Source organism: Chionomys nivalis, chromosome 18, assembly GCF_950005125.1.
Source record: "Chionomys nivalis chromosome 18, mChiNiv1.1, whole genome shotgun sequence".
Lineage (NCBI taxonomy): Eukaryota > Metazoa > Chordata > Mammalia > Rodentia > Cricetidae > Chionomys > Chionomys nivalis.
Window position 1 is genome coordinate 47,683,167 of NC_080103.1, and position 20,545 is coordinate 47,703,711.

At 36.3% G+C, this 20,545-nt stretch overlaps 1 protein-coding gene across 1 annotated transcript in view; it reads left to right on the forward strand.

Annotated features, from left to right (window-relative positions):
- Nucleotides 1-20,545, forward strand: part of Stpg2 (sperm tail PG-rich repeat containing 2) — a 338,340-nt gene that overhangs the window by 79,100 nt on the left and 238,695 nt on the right. The window contains exon 10 of the mRNA XM_057793774.1: nt 1,858-1,950. Within this exon, the coding sequence (XP_057649757.1) occupies nt 1,858-1,950 (93 nt within the window). The remainder of the gene's footprint in view (nt 1-1,857; nt 1,951-20,545) is intronic.

A 20,545-nucleotide genomic window follows, 5' to 3' on the forward strand; every position in this document is an offset into this window, starting at 1 on the left:
TTCTGAAAGAGTTTACTAGTGTATTTGTCTGGTCTGCAATTTAATTTACATTGGGAAACTCTTAGTGCTCCAGTGTAATATATTTGTTGGAAATAGATACCTCCAACTTTCCCCAGTTTTTCTGGAAATATTTTAACTTTGTCCTTATTTTCTGTAATGTTGGGTTTAAATTTATCACATGTACTTTTATTGTCATGAAGTATGTTCCCATGTTTTTCAGGGCCCTTCTCGCTTTACTTTTAGTTTTTTGTCATTTTGACACACAATTGGGTTTACTGCTAGAACTAACCTCAGCATTTTGGCTAAAGGAGTGGGTAATTTTACAGAGCTAACATGTAAGGATATGTTCAGCTTTTTAGTAAATTAATGTTAACCATAAAATGAATAAAGAAATAGATATATCAGACCATTATCTACTATACGTCAAATTCTGAAATACAAAATACAAATATTAAGTTATTAAGTGAAAACAGTGAGGTCTATAAAGATGGGGCTATAAACTGTTATCCTTTGTGTATAAACATAGAATGTTGCAACTATTTATAAAGTTTAAATGAATCCAGATGAATAAATTAGATTAAATTGGGAGCAGTGCTTCATAGGGATTAATTAATTGTAGATTAAAATTGTAGATTACCTGCTTCTTCTAGCTTATTGATTTGCATCTTCAATGCTTGTGAGAAATTATCATATTAAAAGAGTATTGATCATTTTACTTGGAAACTGTATTAGTTCAGAACTGCACATAATTAAGTAAAATTTTAGCTAATATGTTTTATGTGTTAATAATAAAGTGCTAACAAATAATGCTATATAATTGAAAATATAAATTTTAATTTTTTATTATTGAGATTGCACTATATGGTTCTGATACTGAAAAGTAATTGATATCTAAATATATTTGGAAATAGCTAAAATTAATTCTAACATGTTTATTTTGTTTGTTTATTTATTTTCCTGTTTTTCAAGACAAAATTACTCTGTGTAACAGTCCTGACTGTCCTGGAACTTTCTTTGTAGACGAGGCTAACCTCAAACTCACAGAGATCCACCTGCCTCTATCTTCTATATTCTGGGATTTAAGCCATGTACCACCACACCCAGCTTGTTACTTTTAATTTTTGAAATTATAGAAAATTGCATAATTCCACCATTAGTTGCTTTTTCCAAGCTCTCTCATACACCCCTACTTGCTCTCTTTCAAATCCATGGCCTCATTTTTCAATAATTATTGCTATGTGTATACATATATGAATATACATATAAATTACTAATTATGTATATAAAACCTGCTCAGTCTGCTTAATGTTACTTGTATGTTTTTTTCAGGGCTGATCATTTGTTATTGTAAACCCATTGATGTGCTCTTCAGTGGAAACTACTATTTATCTTGCTCTCAGTGTTCCTTAGTTGTTTGTAGTTCTTAGCATTGAGGACTCCTGGGCTTTCCCATGTCCACACTAGTATGTCTGTTGCTGTTGCCCTTGTTGAGCTCATGTTTAGGCAGCAATGTTGGTGAGATATTATGGGTGTAGCTTCTGACATCCCTAGGAGACACAATCTCATAGTAGCATCACTTTATGTATTTAAATAATTTATGATGCTCCATTATACTTAACTACAGTATTTATAACAAACTATTTCCATTTTATTAACTCATTGAATTTAATTTTTTTCTTGTATATCCTGTGTAAAATTTAAATTTTGAATCTTTGTCTACTTCTATTAGTGGGGCAATAATATTGCCAAGCTTCATTTATTGAAAGTTTATTGTTTCTAGTGCTAATTACATAAAGTAAGTGATATACTCTTTTAACTCTTTGTTTTAACATGCTTTTTTTTATTTTGAATTCACAGGTTGGTGGAATTCTTGATGAATTACCCAACTTGATTAACGAAAATGCTGCTTTGTTGTCAAGAACAGAAAGAATTCCAGTAGTGCCAGATACGGTAAGGAGAAGCCTGTAATCAAATTTACTTGCAGCTTTTGAAGTGGAGCAGACTGTGTAATGTAGGAATTACACTAGGGACTTAGTTAAGGACCTCGGTAACCTGCTCTAATGTCTTTGACTAGCTAGTATTCCCATATTTAGCAAAAGTACATATTGCTGTAAGAGACCAGGTTACATGGATTTGTAGTGTCAGAGACATTATTACCAGGCCATACATGAAAATTGAACTTAATGTGTTGAATTTGAAATAGAAAGTTCACTTTAGATTCAACTCAGTTTAGTCATAAAGCATTTCATTTATAATTTAATTATATTTTGAAATCCAAGACTCACCAGTGATTCTTTAAGTCCTATTACCTTGCATTTTAAACTGTATCTATCTGAATTTTTCTGACAATTGATAATTTTGTAAATAACTTATACTGGATAAATGGAAGAAATTAAGCAAACTAAACTGAAACATGAAGTTGACTATTTCATTCTGATTGAATTTATTAAAAAGTTCTCAAAATAAAGTAGTTAAAAATTTAGGCCAAATAATAATTTTGCAATGGTTTGAATGTTTGTATGTGCTTGAATTCATGTGCTGACATCTGAGTGTCCAAAATTATTGCATTAGATGAGACTTCCTGGGAAGTGATCAAGTCACATGGGCAGGAACACCTGGGTCCTCCTAGGATATTAAACCCAGGAGAAGCTGCCATTTGTGGGAAAATAAGCCATGTGACTTGCTGAATCTGACTGTGTTGATGGTGTCCTTTCCAGCCTCAGAGCTGGGAGAAATAGGTTTCTGTAGCTCACAGTATTTTATTGCACTCCAAACTAAGACAGTAAGGTAGGTATATAAGGCATCATTCAAATACTGCAGAATGCAGATCATCTTTAAAATATATTATTAGTGACAAGTTGGCAAAATGGGATCATTAACCAGCATTAAAAATACAGGTAGCACCTGAGGCAGAGTGCTGCTGAGATCAAACTGCTAAGTCAGAGATGGCTATGTTAATTTATAATCTTTTTAGTGGCAAGAGAGCTGGTTCAAGAACAGGGTGAATGATGTTAAGGAAGAAGCAAGAACAACAGTAATTACTGTTGCTGAGAAATTTTTGGAAGTCATAGGAATTTGTTGAAATCCAGAAGTGAAATTTTTATGCATTAATTGACAATCTGAGATAGGATTAAAATTAACATTAGGTTCTATGGAATTGTTTTGTAATTATGGCTTCAAAACATGGCCCCAGCAGGAGGTCAGAGAGGGAAGAATCAGTTGCCCTCATGAGAAAAACTCCCACAAAGGTTGTTTAATCCTTTACAATGCACATACAAGCAAAGCCTACCAAATTCAGCAGGTCGTATATTCATGTGCACGTGTATATACATAATAGTAGACATGTAAAATGCTCATCAAAGAGGAAGTTATGTATTTGGGAGTGGGAGGAAGGAGTTGGAGAACAGTGAGTGAGAGATTTGAGAGAGATAGATGCAGTGCTCATGTGTGAAATTCTCAAAAAGTACTGTTAAAAAAAGACTACTTAGAACCATCTAGTAGCTTCTGGAGCTGTGTTTGACTTTCTGTAGTCGTTCAGTGAATGATCCACCCCAGTAGCTTGTTTCTTCCTCATGGAGAGTTCTTAGTGCTCAATTGTCATATATACACGGGGTCCACAGGGAAACATGCCGAAAGGAATCCGCGACAGAATGAAGACTGTTTCAGATGGCTTTAGAGCTATGTCATAATACTGGAGGCAGCAGGGACAAACATGTGATGTACCTGGGGCATTGCATTATTTTTAGTATGGTCCTAATCTTTTAAAAATTTCTTTTACTTTTTGAAATTTTAATATAATTGCACTATTTCTCCCTTCCTGTTCCTCCTTTCAAACCTTTCCATATACCCCTCCTTGCTCTGTTTCAAAATCATGTCCCTCTTTTCCATTAATTGTTATATATATATATGCATCTGTATAAGCATTTGTATTCCTAAATATATAAATATAAGCAACTTAGCTTGTATGTATGTTTTACACACACTCACATGCGTGCCACAGTAGATGTGGCGGTCAGGGAACAATTAGTAAGAATTAGTTCTCTTTTTTCATCCTGTTGGTTCTGGGGTACTGAACTCATGATGGTCCCCCTTTCCAACCACTTAGAGTTGTCTTTTCAGGTGCCACACACTTACTAGTAAAATACTGAATGAAAGGAAAGTACTCTTTAGTCAAGGAAACATCGCTTTTAAATCCCTTCTATAAATGACAATACTATGAAAATAAATGCGTGTGTAGTGAAGATGTCAGTTACTACACTCAAAACAGATTTGAAACAACCTCTCAGTGCCTGAAACAATGGGATTCATTGTATAATTTTGACTTCAAAATAAAAATATTTAGCATTTTCTTTCTCTCTCTACACACACACACACACACACGAAACAGCAGGATATATTATTTTAAGTGTTCAAGTAATTTTGGATAAACATACAAAACTCCCTCCGACTTTGGTTTCAAGTAAAGACAGCTAGCAGACATGCTTCTCTTTCTTGTATAAAGTCTCAGTGAAGTCCTTGAAGTTTCAAAAAATAAAAGAATTTTAGTGTAATAAAAGGCAGTTATTAGGTAATGAAAAAACAGAATACAAGAGATGACAGGACCATTTGTTGTAAAAAATGTACAGTTATCCCAAGGTGAGTGAAAATATGAGTTTTTAAAATGAGGATCTCACCAAAATGCCAAAAAACATGGAATTTAAGGTCTTTTTTTACAGTCTCATTCATTTTCAGATAAACATAAATAAAAAAATACCCTTAAAGCTGCCTCAGGGGAAGGTAGCATGCACAGAGAGATGGAAACACACCCGGAACAGCGGCTGCTGCACAGTTAGTAATTGCTCAGAGCGCAGAGAAAGCAGAGGGTGCAGCTGCTGATTTGTGCGAGGAAATAATTTTAGATATAGAATTTTGCATCCACTCAAAATTTCAATGAAGTGAGCAAATAATATGATTTTCTGTAGCCAGATTTTTATTTGGGCCATCAGCTCACAAAAAATGACAAGGAGAGTTATTATTAATTATGCAAGCTTGACCTATAGCTTAGGGTTGTTTCTAACTAGCTCTTATAAGTTACCCAGTTCTGTTTATCTATGTGCTTTATTTATCTATTTATCTTATTTATCTATAGCTCTATTTATCTATGAGCATGTCTGGCTCCCTCTGTGGCCTTTTGGTGACTCTGCCTTTCTGTAGGTAAAGTATTCCTGTCCTGTCTGTCTGCTCTCAACCGGCAGCTGCTTCCCAAATAACTGACTTGGAGACTTAACATTAATTATAAATGCTCGCTCAATAGTTCAAGCTTGTTATTACCCAACTCCTACATTTAAATTAACCCATATTTCTTGTCTATGCTTTGTCACAAGGCTTGACACCCTTTTCACAATTTGGCATACCCATCTAGCTTCTCCTTGCAACCTGCTGGGGATGGCTCTTTTGACTCTACCTTTCCTCTCCCTAGCACTCTCTTGCTCTTATTTTCCCGCCTAACCTTTTTCTGCCTAGCTATAGGCCTGTGAGCTCTTTATTAGCAATGATAATGATACATATTCATAGTGTACAAAAAAAGATTGTTCCACAGAACCTTTCTTATTCCCAGAGCTCTCTCTGTCCAGAAGTTTCTGCTATATCTCCTGCCTAGCTATTGACTATTTAGCTTTTTATTAAACCAATCACAGAGACATATTTTACATAGTATAATTAAATATCTTGCAAAAATTTTCCAGTTTGCTAGAGTACAGTAAGTTTAGTACCTTTATGTGCCCTGAGATGGAGCTGATCTGGTAAAAATTAACAGAAGAGGTGAGAGGAAATTAAAGAAGGGTTGTATGAGCATAGAGACAAGGAACTGAGCATCTCCTGCATAAAATGAGGAAAACTGAAAACAAATTTATAGGTGACTATATCTTAGCTCATGTGTGAGTTATATATATGTCCAGAAGCAGGAATATGGACACAGATTTCGTTTACTTTCCTTTGTGTTTAGTTATATTACTTGGGTCTATACAGAACAATAACAACTAAACAAACCTGTTCTACACTGGAGGACTCAATTAGAATTAAAGATGTAATCCAGACATTATAAACTTAGCTACTACTAATAAGAATAACAAAATCAAAGTGGGTTGAGAGGCAGAGAATGTGCCCAATTTCTCATTCCCCAGTGCAGTTGATGGAGGTAGGAAATGGGCCACCACAGTTAGACCTGATTTTAACATTTTAACCTGGAATGTTGAGTGAAGATAATAAACAAACAAAACCCCACAAAAACAAACAAACCGACCAACCTTGAGATCCAGTTGCTGTTAAAAGGAGTCATTTGTTAGAATGGAGCCAGGGAGACGTGAAAGAAGGCATATTTTGTAATTTAGCTTAGACTCTATGTGTGCCTTGAATTTTATTTATGAAGTGAATATATTTTAAAATAAAATATAAATTGTGCCCATGGTTGAATATACATTTAGAATAGTATGCAGACACACCAAATCTCAACTGACTCCTTTTCTGAAAACAAAAATTGTGAATAAAATGAAAAAAGAGCATATTCATGAAATCTCTCAAGAGCTAAGATGAAAGGAGCACACAGGCCAAAGTTACATTCAGGTGGCTGGAAAAGCGGAGCTTCGAGGCTGATTTCACCCCAGGCTTTTGTCCAACACATGAGCTTCAGCTTTATTTTATAGGCTCAGGAATCTCCTTGGGATAAAGTGATGTCTTAGACACCCTTGATGGGAAATCTGAAGGGATTCATTAATTCATCTCTAATGCAGTCTTAGGAGGGAAATGCACATGTATCTATGTTTCCTACCCACTCAAGGATTTAAAGGACGATTGCTTATCAGGAATCTTCTGGCTTTCATTCTATGATAGAAGGATTGCCCCTGAGAATATGTTATATTTCATTTATTTAATGAGATGAATTATTCAAAACATTAAATACGTGTCTTCTGCAGACTTTAATGAAATTGAGTTTATTATTATAAACAAGAGCTAATACTTACTTAGTGTTTGATTCATGCTGTACATCATTTCAGATGATACTACCTAGTTTGAATACCATAATCACGGTCATCTTTTAATGAGAAAACCAAGGCAGAGTTTAAGGTGTAACAAAGCCCATGTGATGATTTCAGTGTATTTTCCTATGAATTAAAAATTAATTTTGACAGATATAAATACCATAAGAATGGGATTTCTGTGCTCTACAATGAGAACTGTCTGAGTGTGAGCGTTTTAGGGATGTAAGGGCTGCCTGCTTGCTGTTAGTTGGTGAAACTCACAGAAGAGCCAGAGCCCAGTCATATTGCTGAAGTTAATTTCGCTCTAATTATTGAGAGATGGAAAGTTAAATAGCGAGTATGAATTCAATAGGGAAGTCATGGGGAGAGTTTAATGTACTTTCCTAGGTCAATTCTTGACTCATTTGGTGAAAACCACTATCAAACTTATAAAATTTATAACAATAATTTTAAAAATGAAAATAAGTTGGAATTTATTTCAGTTACATCTTGAAAATTTTTACTACACTTTAAAACATTTACATTTTATCCTACATTTTTAATTTATTTACGTGTGTGTATGTGGGGAGCATGTCAGGGTAGACTTGTGACGGTCACAGACAATTTTTAGGAGTTGCTTTTCTCTTTCCCACATGAGGGCTCTGGAAATTGAACAGCAATTTTCAGGCTTGGCAGCAACCATCTTTACCCACAATGATGACGAGTTCTATGTCACCTTGATACAAGCTGTAAACACCTGAGGCTGAACAAACTTGGTAGTGTAAGAGTCATCCAGATGGTACTGTTTTACAAGGCATGAAGGTTTCATTGAGAGCAGCTAAGGCTTGGCACTGTGAGAGGCCAGGAGAGGCCTTTGATGAAGGTGCTGGGTCAATAGCAGTTGAAGGCTCAGGATTAAGGGGTCATGCAGAGAAGCTGAGGCTTAGCAACAGGCAGAGAGCCCAAGAGAGGATCCTGGTGAAAGTGCAGCCTAGTTGCAGGAGAAGACCCCAGCATCTTGGAGATGCTCATGCTTTGGGATGACCATCAAGGACAGCAGCCGTGGTGCAGGGGAGCCAGCTGGACCCTAGAAGACAAGTTGTGTGTGCTGCAGCAGGCAGAGCCGGAGAAAAGACCCAGGCCCTTTGCAGGAGCCCAGAAAACTGTGAGTGGATCCCAGAGATTGGACATTATTTATACTGTTGGAGTTTTGTTTTGCTTTGTTCAGATCATGATCATTTTCTGGTTCTTCCTTCTTGAAGTAAGAAAGTATTTATTTTTGATTTTACAGGAGCTCACAGTTTGAGAGGAAACTTTTGTAAATGAAGAGATTTTGGGGGTTTTACAGAGAATTTGCATTTTAAAACAGACCTGATACTTTAAAAGTGTTTTGAATTTGTAAGGGACTTTTAAGTTTGTAAATGTTTTATATTGTGATGTCTTTATTAGTGTGTCATCTTGGGGATGCACAGGAAAGAAAAGGAGGTTGTGGCTGAACAGAGATGTGTTTGTGTGTCAGGCTGAGAAAGGGTCAGTGGTGCTGGCCAGTGTTATGTCCACTTGACACAAGCTCTAGCCATCTGTGACAAGGGAACCCCAGTTGAGAAAATCTTCCATAAGATCAGGCTATAGGCAAGCCTGTAGAGAATTTTCTTAAATTAGTGATTCCTGGGGGAGGTCCCAGCCTGCTGTGAATGTTGTCACCCGGAGTTGGGGCTCATGGGTTCTATAAGAAAGCCAGCTGGTAAAACCATGGGGTGTAAGCCAATATACAGTACCCTTCCCTGGCCTCTGCATAGGCTCAGATCTCTGTATCAGCTCCTGCTTCTAGATTCCTGCCCTGCTTGTGTTCCTGTCCTGACTTCCTTTGATAATTAACAGTGATGTGTAAGTGTAAGCCAAATAAACCTTTTCACCACAAATTGTTTTTGGTAATGGTGTTTCATCACAACAATAGTAACGCTGACTAAGAAACCCACTAAGGTATCTTGCTGGTTTAATCACTTGATAACCACTTGTAGAACTGTTCAACTCTGGATATGCTTTGTTGGGGAAACTGCATATACTCATACTCAATAGGGTGGCTCTTGGGAACAGAAGGATTGCTGAGGCACACTCTTCCCATTGTGATGGCAGAGTATCAGGGGTGTTACTGTAAGGAGAGTAGGAAGTTGCAGGATATATGGAGAAAAAATATTTCCTGTAATGAAAAGCAGAGAAGCATAGAGACTGGACAATGATGGGAGCCAAGATGACAAAACGTACATTTTTTTAATATAATGTAAACTGAAGAATTATAAACAATGGGTAATTGAAAAGTCAAAGAACACTGATGAATCATGAAAATGGCAACACAGAAACTTTGATGATTTCTTGATATTTAGGAACAAAAGGAACCAGGACAGAATTACTTAAGCTTGGAAAGCCCTGAATTCTTCTGTAGCCCTCTGAAGATTGGTCCCAGGTTAGTTGGTAATAGTGTCTTGGAGCTCAAAATAAAATTATCTTGGCCTATGACCTAGATCATAAGGATCTGGGAACAGTACAAGGGCAGAGATTTCAGTGGACCTATTCTGTGGAGTTGGAGTTATGCTAAAGCTGTGTTTGCTGCCCTTGTCTTCTTGATTCCTCCTGTCTTCTACTGGAATGAATACACGCACACATACACACTCATTTTTATTAGATTCTGGCATCCTTTTAAGATTTGCTTTGCTGCTTCATTGGTTTGCTGGTTATTTTACTGTATCCTAAAAAATGGTGCAGAATCCATCAGGACAAGAGGAAAAGTAAAGGTATTAGGCATGCTATTTCTGACACACTGAGAAGGGAAAATCACAGTTTACTTGTACATGTCCTATATATCCATTTTAAAGTCTCTGTAATGTTTTTATTTAATGGTGGTACTTCATTAGTTCATGAAGTAGTTTTCAGAAGCCAACAGCCATGTAGTTTCCGTGTTTATCAAAACTTAGAAGTAATACTAAAGCCTGAGAGGTATAATGACCGACCTCATTCTAAATGCCTTCTTCCTGTTGGACACCCATCAATACTTGGTAGAGTGAAAAGAATAGAATAATCCAACTCTACACTAGTGTTGTAAGTTGAAGTTTTAAATTACTTTTATTTAGATTATATAATTCTCATATATAAATAATAAATTTAAGAAGAATTCATTATGGTTTAATTCTTTGGCTGATAAAAATTTTTGCTCTTTCATGTGTTTTGAGAATGAAAACTATCCTTATTATGAAAGTGTTACATTAATTTAAAGTTAACAAGGTGATATATATTCTACGTGTATCAGAGACTTAACTTATACTGTATTCATGGCTTCCATCCCAGTCTGTGCTAACCAGTCATTCTTTGTAGACTATGGTGTGGGAGTTAAAAGGACAGCGTGTTCAAAACGACTTCCGGATGATTAGTTCAGACCTTGAACTTGCTCTTTAATGTCCTTGATGCCAGGATAACTGTATCTGCCATCTTTTTATTTGGTATAAGATGGTATTAATGCCATTAAAATCTCTTTATAAGAATGCCTGATTAATGAAACATGACATTTAGAAGTTGACTTTAAATGTCTAACTTCCGTATTCAAGATGAACTTATTCATGAGAAATTAACTTTATTGCAGTATATTTGAACATTAGGAATTCATTTATCTTTTCAAAATTATCTTTAATGATGAAGAAACAAATGCTATCAGCTTAAGCATACAGCGAATAAATGTGGAAACTGATTCCTATAGTTAGAGTGTGATCGGTGGACAAATAAAATGCTATAGGCAAAAAGAAATCAGACGCCAGCAAATTGAGGAGGAATCAAAAGCAAAAAAAAACAACAAAAAAAACCCAACCAACCAAACAAACAAAAACCCAGAAATAATGAGATGTGCTTCTGTTAGAAAGCTTATGTGAAAAATGGCAGAAAAATAAAGCAGAACTATGCTGGAAACTGCGGCTCTGTGGAAGGGCTGCTGCTTCTGTTGTGAAGGGGACCGAGGATGCTCTGGCCCAGCAGTGCACATATCGCCCAGCTCCTCAGGCTGATCCAGCAGAACAGAAACACGACTCGTGGATCCTGGAATTTGCAAGTGAGAGACAGCACTTCAGAGTCAGGCATATTTCTTTCTTTTGACTGCTCAGCCTCTTCACACGGCATTGCAAGCAGCTTTGCCTTGTGGGTTATAATAGCCTTTATATTACAAAAACATTCTTAAATTCTCTCCAAAATGAGGAGACACAATACTGTATGATCATGTTCTCCATTTCTAGGCAAATTAATCATAGATAATCTAAATATTTTGTTATTTAAAAACTGAACATCAAGTTTTTGGATTTATAATGACAAATTATGATTTAAATACTAATTTAGTCCATTTTTGCTGTTATAAATAACAAAATACCAAAGATGGGTAATTTACAAAGAACAGAACTTTATTTCTTACAACTCTGTCAACTAGGAAGTACAAACCCAAGAGCTTTACAGTTGGCGTGGGTTTTCTTACTGTGCCATCTCGTCGTGGAAGGCAGGAGAATGAGAGGCAAACACAGAACAGGAAGGGATGTTCCAAGCTCATCATTTCTATCAAGAACCCACTGCAGAGAACTAGACTGCCACTGGGCTAACAGCGTGAATGTGTTTTTCTGGGATTGCCTCTTCAACGTCCTTCCTTAAAGAATTATTACTATTACTATTATTATTTTGCATCACAACTGCAGTTTCCCTTCCCCCCAACTCCCCTCTAGCCCCTCAGCCCCTCCTCCATCCATTCCTCCATTTATTTCAGAAAAGGGCTGGCCTCCCATGAATATCAACCACATATGGCGTATCAAGTTGCAGTAAGACAAGGCACCTCCCCATGTATTAAGTCTGAATAAGGCAACCCATTATGAAGAAGAGGGTCCCAAAAGCCAGTGAAAGAGTCAGAGATGGCCCTTACTCCGACTGTCAGGAGTCCCACAAGTAGACCAAGCTACACAACTGTCACATATCTGTAGAGAGCCGGGTCAGTCCCATGCATGCTTTCTGGTTGTCAGTTCTTCCCTCTTCATCTTTTTATCCCCTCAGAGTTTCTCTGTGTAGACTTGGCTGTTCTAGAACTTGCTCTGTATTCCAGGCTGTCCTCAAACTCATAGAGATCCACTTGCCTCTGCCTTCTAAGTGCTGGGATCAAAGGTGTGTACCTCCATCCAGCTTCATCCCTCCCCTTAACACTGCTTTAGGGTTAACTTTCCATTACAAAATCTTTGTTCTATCTTAACATGAACATTATTAATGCCTTTTTCCGTCTTTCCCCAGCTTCACAAAGGTATAGTTAATAAGCTGAAACTATATATATCCATGGTATACGGCATGTTGCTTTGATGTATACAAATAGTAGGAAAGTAGTAAAACCAAGCTAGTTAACATATACATCACTTTGAATTTTGTACTGAGAATATTTACCACCTCTCACAAAAATCTACTTTCTTAACAGGGTATGCAACAAACTATTACTAACTATGGTTGCCACGTTGAACAATAGACCTCCAGAATCCTTCATATTGTCTAACAGGGGATTCATGCTGTCTGGTACCATTTGCCTATTTCCCCCCCTGCTCTACAGCTTTTGGCTAACACTGTTCTATTCACTGTTTCTGAGTGAAGATTCTCCATATAAATGGTATCATGCAGTATCTGTCTCAGTGTGCCTGGCTTATTCTACTTAGCATAAGCCTGACCTTGAATTCATAGAGCTCTATCTGCTTCTGCCTCCCTAGTGCTGTGATTCAAGGTGTATGCCACCATGCCCAATCACATGTAATGTATTTTTATTTTCTTAACCTGTCTTTAGTCTTTAAAGTTTAATTAAGGTACTTTATTTTGTCATTTTTTTTTAGTTTTAAATGATTTTGTGTGTGTGTGTGTGTGTGTGTGTGCATGTGTGTGTGTGTGCACATGCTCATTCATGCCATAGCACTCATATGAAAATCATAATATGTCTTGTAGTAGTCAGTTCTCTTCTTCCACTGTGTGAGTCCTGGAGATCAAATCAAGCTGTTAACCTTAACCTCCAAATCAGGCAAGCACCTTAACCTCCAAAATCATTTTGCTGGTCTTTGTTTTTTGTTGTTGTTTTTGTTGGACACAATCTCAATATACAGCCTAGGCTGGCCTTGTACACATAGTCCTCTTTCTTTGACCTCCAAAGGACTGGATTATAGACATGTACCTCTAAACCCAGATATGGTGAGTTTCTAAAAGGCACCTTGTAATTAGGTTAAGAAATCAATTCATTTGGCATGTATCTTGAACTTGTTTACATTTAAAGAAATTATAGCTCAGTAAAGGTTTATTGCTGTTTTTGTATTGTTCTTAGAACCCCCTTTCCATTTTTTATCTCTTGCTATCTTTGTATTATTTGATGTTTTTCTGTGCTGTTGTAGCTCAGGTCCTACTTTATGTTTTCTTTGTTTCCCATAGGTCTTCTTCTTGTGGTTACTACAGAGCATGCATAAGATACCTTACAGTCATCTCATTGGAGCTCTCTTCCCTTATTGTTTGTTTTTGATGTCACTATTTACATTTTTTTTGTGCACTGTTATCCAGTAATACAGTATCATAGCTATAATTAACTTTTGGTACTGGTTCCATCTGACATTTATGCTGAAATGGTTCAGTATAAAGATTGTCAGCACAGGGCTTGTCTTCAAATTTGATGATCTTCTTATAGTAAGCATTGTGGTTTTGAAATGCTTTGCGTTGTTTTTAGTATTCTTTGATTTCAATCTGGTGACCTTCCTTTAGCAGTTCTTATATGCTTGCCCTATGGTAATGAACTAGCACAGCTTGTGTTTTCTGAGAAGCTCTTTATTTGCCCTGTGTTCCTGAAGGATAGATAGCCTTGGTAGCTGTAGTATTTGTCTCTGTTGGCTGTTTTAAGATTTTAGTTCTTTTAATACATCACCCATTTTTCTTCAAGTCTGTGAGGACTCTGCTGAGAAACCCTATGGCATCCTTTCAGAGATTTACTTTTATCTGTTGAGAATCTTTAAAAAAAAATGACTCAGAAGCCAGGTGGAGGTGGTGCACACCTTTAATCCCAGCTCTCGAGAGGCAGAGGCAGGCAGATCTTAGTGAGTCCGAGGCCAGCCTGGTCTACAAGAGTTAGTTCCAGGAAAGGCTCCAAAGTTATAGAGAAACCTTGTCTTGAAAAACCATTCTTTATGCTTAATTGGTTTGGTGCTTTTTGACCCCAGAGATTCAGGCTGGGAATTTTTTCTTTAAATAACCTTTTGCCCCCTTTCAATACTTTGCTTTTTTCTGTAGCACCTATAAAACATATATTGGTCCAGTTGATGGTGTCCTGTGTCTATATATACTTTTCTAATACCTTTTAACTCAAGAAAACCTTTTGTTTTTCTAAGCTGATAATATCACATGAACAGCTCCACCCCCTTTTAAAATAATTTTTTGCTTGCTGCTTCTTTCATACCTTAATTTCATTTCTGCTCTGTAATTCCTCCCCTTTCATGGCTTCTTCCTTTGGGTAGAAATTCTAATTTTGTGGCTCATTGTTTCTCTGGCTTTTTTGTTTAGATGTCCGTACAAGTCACTGCATTTCTTTTAGATGAGAATTTTGAATTACTTGTCAGGCTATGCCTGAACTGGGGGCCTGACTGGATCTTGTTTTCAGGGGGTAGTTAGTGTATGGTGGAGGCCTTCTAGGATAGGCTTGCTTTAGGGTAATCCCAGCACATAAGGATATAGTTGCTTGATCCCTGTGCCTGTGGCCATGTGTTAATTCATTATAATCCACCCTGAAGAAGATATTTCTATTCATGGTATTGTGCCCGGGTGAATGTGATTCAGAAAATATGAAATTGTTCTTTCTATTCTATTGATATAAACTCATTACTATAATATATTTCTTTTGCTATAAAGATATTCTGGTTAGAAATAATTTCTAAAATAGAATGGCAATAACAAGTAATTCTGTAAATCTAAATAGACAAATCTTGACAAAAGAACCATGGACAGGGAAGGTAAATGTCCTTGTTCTGATAATTATTTTATTTTGTAATTTTATTTTTTAATCTTATTTTATAATTGTCTTATAGATTTTGGAGTTCAGGTTTTGTTGGGTTCCTAAAGCATAGCATCTCCACTCTCCACTCCATTCACTGGAGAGTTTTATTTATTATTTTGTAAGTGACTGAAGTATTCTTCATTAAATTTTCTAAGAATTCAGTGTTAATGTGATGGAGATTATCTTTGTTGGAAGTTTATTTTCAAGGGGTTGAGTCCTTTAATAATAATTGGGATTTTGTATTTTACAGTTGTTTTTTTAACATACATTTATTGACTCGATTTTCTGAGAAATGTGAGATGGGCCACTAAACCGGCATTTCAGCTTGGGCTTCAGTAGTTTTACTTCTCTAGAACATATAGAAATATAAGTTAATTTAGGATCTAATTGAGGCCAACAATTCTCTCTCAGGTAAAGGTTATTCTGAAAAAAACTCTATGCATATCCAGTTCAGATGAATCATTTTAAAGTTTTGATTATCTGGCGTGTGTGTCTATATTTCCTGCTTATTATATATTTTAGAAATTTTATATTTAGTACCTTGTTCTAAAGGTACGGCTTTGATTTGAGGTTGAAAATTCTCAGGATTTGCAATTATAATTTTGTTATTTCAGATTAAAATAAACACTAAAATCAGGAAGTTACCTAAAAATGTTAGTATTATAAGTGTTAAATTTTTTCTTCAACTTACTCATTTAAATTTGCTTATTAAATTTAAAATATTCCAACTTAGATTTCAAATTTAGCATTGAATTGCATGAAACATTTTGAGGTTTATGTATGTACTATGAAGTTTTAAATTTGAAACCCATTGATTCTGTCTGATACTCATTATATTTAGTAACAGGAGGAAGTCTGTAGTTCAAATGGAGGAATATATTACTTGTTCTGTAATATTCATGAGTTAATGACCCTTGGGGGTTTACCAAACTTGCAATTATATAATCACAGTTTAAAGTTTATTTTTATTTCTTTTTGTTTTGCTTTACTCTTTCTGAGACAAAAATTTCCTATGTAGCACAGACTGTCCATGAACTTGGTATGTATCCCAGGCTATCCTCAAGCTCACTGCCTTTCTTCTCCTGTCGTTTTCTTGGTGCTGGAGTTACAGGTTGTGTGTAGTTCTATGTGAGATGTTCTGGTTTACACTCCCAACGAGATAGGCTTTTCTATATCAAGACCTATTTATGTTTACATTACCTCCCTGACTTCAGTCTTAGGTCTACACATTCATGATATTTCCTGTTGGATTTGATTTTTATGAATATAAAAGGACTCCAAGCACCAGCCCCAAATTTAAATCTTATGTCTTCTTCATTTGCTTCAATTCCAGAAAAATTCAAATAATTATTATATAGCAGAGCTCATATTATCTATCAGATAGAAGACATTTTTGAATAAAGGAAAATTTAAGCAGAGTTTTAGCTGATACAGATTAAGCATCCTTTTGTATAACTCCAAATCTGAAATGACTGAAAAATGCAAAACTTTTGAGTGCCAATATATTGTCTCAAGTGGAAAATTCTTTTTTTCCCATTTTTTAATTTTAGTTTTATTCATTTTCCATGCAAATCACAGTTTTCCCTCCCTCCCCTCCTCACACTCCCTCACCTCTTCCTCAACCCATCCCCATCCACTTTTCCAAAAGAGAAAACCTCCCTTGAGGAGTCAACAAAGCCTGACACATTAAATTGAGGAAGGACCAAGCCTTTCCCCCCTACATCAAGGTTGAGCAAGGCATCCCATCATAAGTAATGGACTCCAAAAAGCCCCTTCATGCACCTAGGATAAGTTCTGGTCCCAGTGCCAGGGACCCCTGTAACAGACCAAATGTCACAACAATCACCCACATGGAGAAGGCCATGTAGGCTACCTAGCTATCAGTCTAAAGTTCATGAGTTGCCATGAGCACCCATCAGCTGTCTTGGTGGATTTCCCCATCATGATCTTGACCCCACTCTTGCTCATATAATCTTTCCTCCCTCTCTTTGATGGGACTCCCCAGAGCTCAACCTTGTGCTTGGCTGTGGATCTCTGCATCTATTTCCATCAGTTACTGGATTAAGGTTTTATGTTGACAGTTAGGGTAGTCACCAATCTGATTACAGGGGAAGGCCAGTTCTGGGTTTCCTCTCCACTAGTGCTAGGAGTCTTAGCTGGGGTCATCCTTGTAGATTCCTGAGACTTTTATTAGCACCAAATTTCTCCCTAATCCTGTAATAGCACCCCATATCAAGATATCTCTTTCATTGTTCTTCCTCTCAGTCTCTTCCCCAACTCAACCATATTGTTCTCCCATGTTCTCTTCCCCTATTCTCTCCCCTCTATCACCCCCTCCCACACTCCTTGTTTACCCAGGAAATTTCATGTATTTCCCCTTCCCAGGGTGATCCATGTATTTCTCTTAGGATCTTCCTTGTTACCTAGCTTCTCTAGAGCTGTGAATTCTGGTTATTCTTTGATTTACATCTAATATCCACTTATGAGTGTTTCATACTGTGTTTGTCTTTCTGGGACTGGATAACCTCACTCAGGATGATTTTTTTCTAGTTCCTTCCATTTGTCAGCAAATTTCATGATGTTATTGTTTTTTACAGCTAAGTAATACTCCACTGTGGAAATATATCACATTTTTTTATTCATTCTTCTGTTGAGGAGCATCTAGGTTGTTTCCAGTTATGGCTATTATGGATAATGCTGCAATGAACATAGTTGAGCAGGTGTCCTTGTGGTATGATTGAGAATCCTTTGGGTATATGCCTAAGAGTGGTAATGTGGTAGATTAACTCTCAATTTTCTCAGAAATTGCCATATTGATTTCCAAAGTGACTGTACAAGTTGGCACTTCCTCCAGCAGTGGAGGAGTGTTCCCCTTACTCCACATTCTTTCCAACGTAAGTTGTCCTCAGTGATTTTGATCTTAGTCATTCTGACAGGTGCATTTGGTATCTCAGAGTCATTTTGATTTTTTTTCCCTGATGACTAAGGATATTGAGCAATTTCTTAAGCGTCTTTCAGTCATTTGAGTTTTTTCTGTTAAGAATTCTCTTTAGATCTGTACCACATTTTTTTAAATCAGATTATTTGGTATTTTGATGCCTAGTTTCTTGAGTTTTTTTTAAAATATATTTTGGAAATCAACCTTCTATAAGATATGGGGGTGGTGAAGATCTTTTTCTATTCTATAGGCTACCATTTCATCTTATTTACTGTGTCCTTTGCCTTACTGAAACTTTTAGATTCAAGAGGTCCCATTTATTGATTGATTATTCTTAATGTCTGTGTTACAGGTGTTATATTTAGGAAGTGGTCTTATGTGCCGTTCAAGGCTACTTCCCACTTTCTCTTCTATAAGATTTAGTGTAAATGGATTTATGTTGAGGTTTTTGATCCACTTGAGTTTTGTGCATGGCGATAGCTATGGATTTATTTGCAATCTTCTATATGCTGATATGCAGTTATACCAGCACCATTTGTTGAAGATGCTTTCTATTTTACATTGTGTCGTTTTGGTTTCTTTGTCAAAAATCAAGTGTTCATAGGTGTGTGGGTTAATGTCAGGGTCTTCAATTTGATTCCTTTAGTCCACTTGTCTGTTTTTATGACAGTACCAAGCTTTTTTTATTACTGTAATTCTATAATATAGCTTGAAGTCAAGCATGGTGATGCTTCCAGAAGATTCTGTATTGGACAGGATTGTTTTGGCTATCCTGGGTTTTGTTTTTACATATGTAGTTGAATATTGTTCTTTCAAGGTCTGTGAGGAGTTGTGTTGGAATTTTGATGGGGGTTGCATTGAATCTGTAGATTGATTTTGGTAAGATTGTCATTTTTGCTATGTTAATCCTACCTATCCAAGAACATGGGAAGATATCTATTGTCTAATATCTTCTTCATTTTCTTTCTTTAAAGCCATAATGTCCTTGTAATACATATCGTTGACAAGTGGAAAATTCTATTGCTGGTGTCATAATTTGCATAACAATCAAAATGCAGGAATAATAAAATTTGCATAAAATTGCTTTCTGGCTATGTACAAAGTATATAAGAATTACAACTGAAAAAAAAAGGATGCCAAATTAAAAAGATAGAGAGAAAAGAAGGAATTACAACTGAATTTTGTGTTGACCTTTGGTCCTCTCCATAACATATATACTGTGTGCATGCAAATATTCCAATCAAAAATTTCAAAACTTGAGGCACATCTGATGCCAACATTTAAGATAATGAATCCTTGAGCTACATAATGGTTATGGAGATGAAAAAAACAAAGTCAGTTGCTAACACTCCAGAGCAACAATTTATCATCCTCTCTTTCAATCCCTAATTTTATGAGAACTCATTAGATTTTTCTTGAAGCTCAATTTATACAAATTTCTTATAGAAATGAAGCTTGATTTTAGTAGTATTATGAAATATGTATTGTGTCTTCATCTCTCTTAGAATGTAAATACTAAAATGCAAGTCTTTTTTGCTAATATGAATTTTTGTCTTAGATATGATGAGCTCATTCCAAACTTTGTAATTAAGGTACATATTTCTCTTTAGAATTGTATTATTGGGTCATTATATCAACCATATTTCTTTATTTGATGGTATTATATAGCAGTTTCCTTTGAGATTCAAGCCTTCTATCTTGGAAGGAAGCTTCTTAGGAAACAAGATGTTAAAAGAGGGGTGAAACAGCAAGATATTTTAGTGGGGTGAAACATTTCATCCCCAGGAAGCTTGTTAAACTCCTCAACTCTCTGGCTTCAGGAAATGCCCGAGAAAGACCAGATTTAATCAGCCCTCCCTTCTGAAGCATTCACATGCAGTAAGACTTGATGAAAGACACTCATAGACAAGATGAACTGCCTGGAAGAAGCAGAGAACAACCAAACTGCCTAGAAACGATGCTCTCCAACCTGCTAAGCTGCCTCCGGATTTTATATCACACTCCATGTTTTCTATTTTAATGAGCTCATGTTGGGCAGGTTTTGTTGTTTTAAGTCATTTCTACTACTCTAATTAACCCCACACCTATATTCCTGCATGTAACTTTAATAACAACTCATTTGATTTTCAGTTTTTTAAAGCTGGTCTTTGGTGGTATCCATAATTTTATCTGCCACTGGTTCCCTTTCTAGGGTGAGTAGATATTTGTTCATGTGCCCCCAGCAAAGCAGTAGATCCAAAAATACACACCTATTAGATATCCCAGTGCTCTTAGCCCTGGTTTAGACATCTTCTACAGAGGTCTACATGATGTCACAGCGGTGACAGATGGCTCCGTAGGTATAGTGCTTACTCTGAAGTCCTGAATTTGATCTTGAATATCCACATTAAAAACTGGATGCAGAAATGCACTCTTATAATCTCAGTGCTGGGTGTGGGCAGAGATAGGAGGATCTTCTTATTTTAATCTTTACACTTCAGGTTCAGTAAGAGACTCTATCTTGAAGAAAGGTAGAAATCAATTGAAGATGATACAGATGTT